This window comes from Fukomys damarensis, unplaced genomic scaffold (genome assembly GCF_012274545.1).
Source record: "Fukomys damarensis isolate Sample0158 unplaced genomic scaffold, DMR_v1.0_HiC HiC_scaffold_27, whole genome shotgun sequence".
Classification (NCBI taxonomy): Eukaryota; Metazoa; Chordata; class Mammalia; order Rodentia; family Bathyergidae; genus Fukomys; species Fukomys damarensis.
In genome coordinates, this window is record NW_022900939.1 from 6275643 (window position 1) to 6276310 (window position 668).

The following is a 668-nucleotide window of genomic DNA, read 5'->3' on the forward strand; positions in this document are numbered from 1 at the left end:
CGGGGCGCATCTGCTGGGCTGAGGGCGAGGCTGACCTGCAGTGGCCCTGCCCGCCGGGTTCCTGCTCCCTGTGTGCCTGGGGGCGAGCCGGGGGCCTCAGAGGGGACAGGTGACGGCCCCAGCTCGTCATCGGGGCTCCTTCCCTGGATGCCCCGGCCCCAGCTCGTCATCGGGGCTCCTTCCCTGGATGCCCCTCCGCTGCCGGCTCTGGAATGTGGCGGAGAGGTGGGCAGGAGGGAGGGGGCTCATCTTTCGCGGTCTCTGCCGCCCCGGCCTCCGGGCTACACAGCCGTCTCCTGGTCCTCTCGCTGGATCATCTGGTAGTGCTGTCGGTTCTCCAGGTAGGCGGCCAGCTCGGGGTCCTGCGCCTTCTCGGCCCGCTGCCGGGGGGTGTCACCCTGGGAAAGGGGGAGCTGCGATCAGGTATCGGTGAGGGCACCGGAAGCCTAGGGCCACCATCTCCTTCCTCCCCTGGTGGCTCAGGTCTCCAAATGCAAGGGCAGCCGCGCCCCGCCTCCGAGGGGCCGCTCACCTGCTGGTCGGTCTTCAGGAGGGACGCCCCGGCCTCCACGATGTAGTGGCAGATGGTGCGCTGGCCCAGGGCCGCCGCCTGGTGCAGACAGGTCTCCCCGCTGGGGGAGAGGGGCTGGCTGTGGGCCCTCGGCGGG

At 71.3% G+C, this 668-nt stretch overlaps 1 protein-coding gene across 1 annotated transcript in view; it reads right to left on the reverse strand.

Annotated features, from left to right (window-relative positions):
• Positions 1 to 6: 6 nt before the first annotated feature.
• Positions 7 to 668, reverse strand: part of Dgkz (diacylglycerol kinase zeta) — a 12936-nt gene continuing 12274 nt past the window's right edge. Inside the window, exons 32-33 of the mRNA XM_019205774.2 lie at positions 533 to 632; positions 7 to 398 (exon numbers count right to left, since the gene is read on the reverse strand). Coding sequence (XP_019061319.1) covers positions 282 to 398; positions 533 to 632 — 217 coding nt within the window. The 3' untranslated portion in view covers positions 7 to 281. The remainder of the gene's footprint in view (positions 399 to 532; positions 633 to 668) is intronic.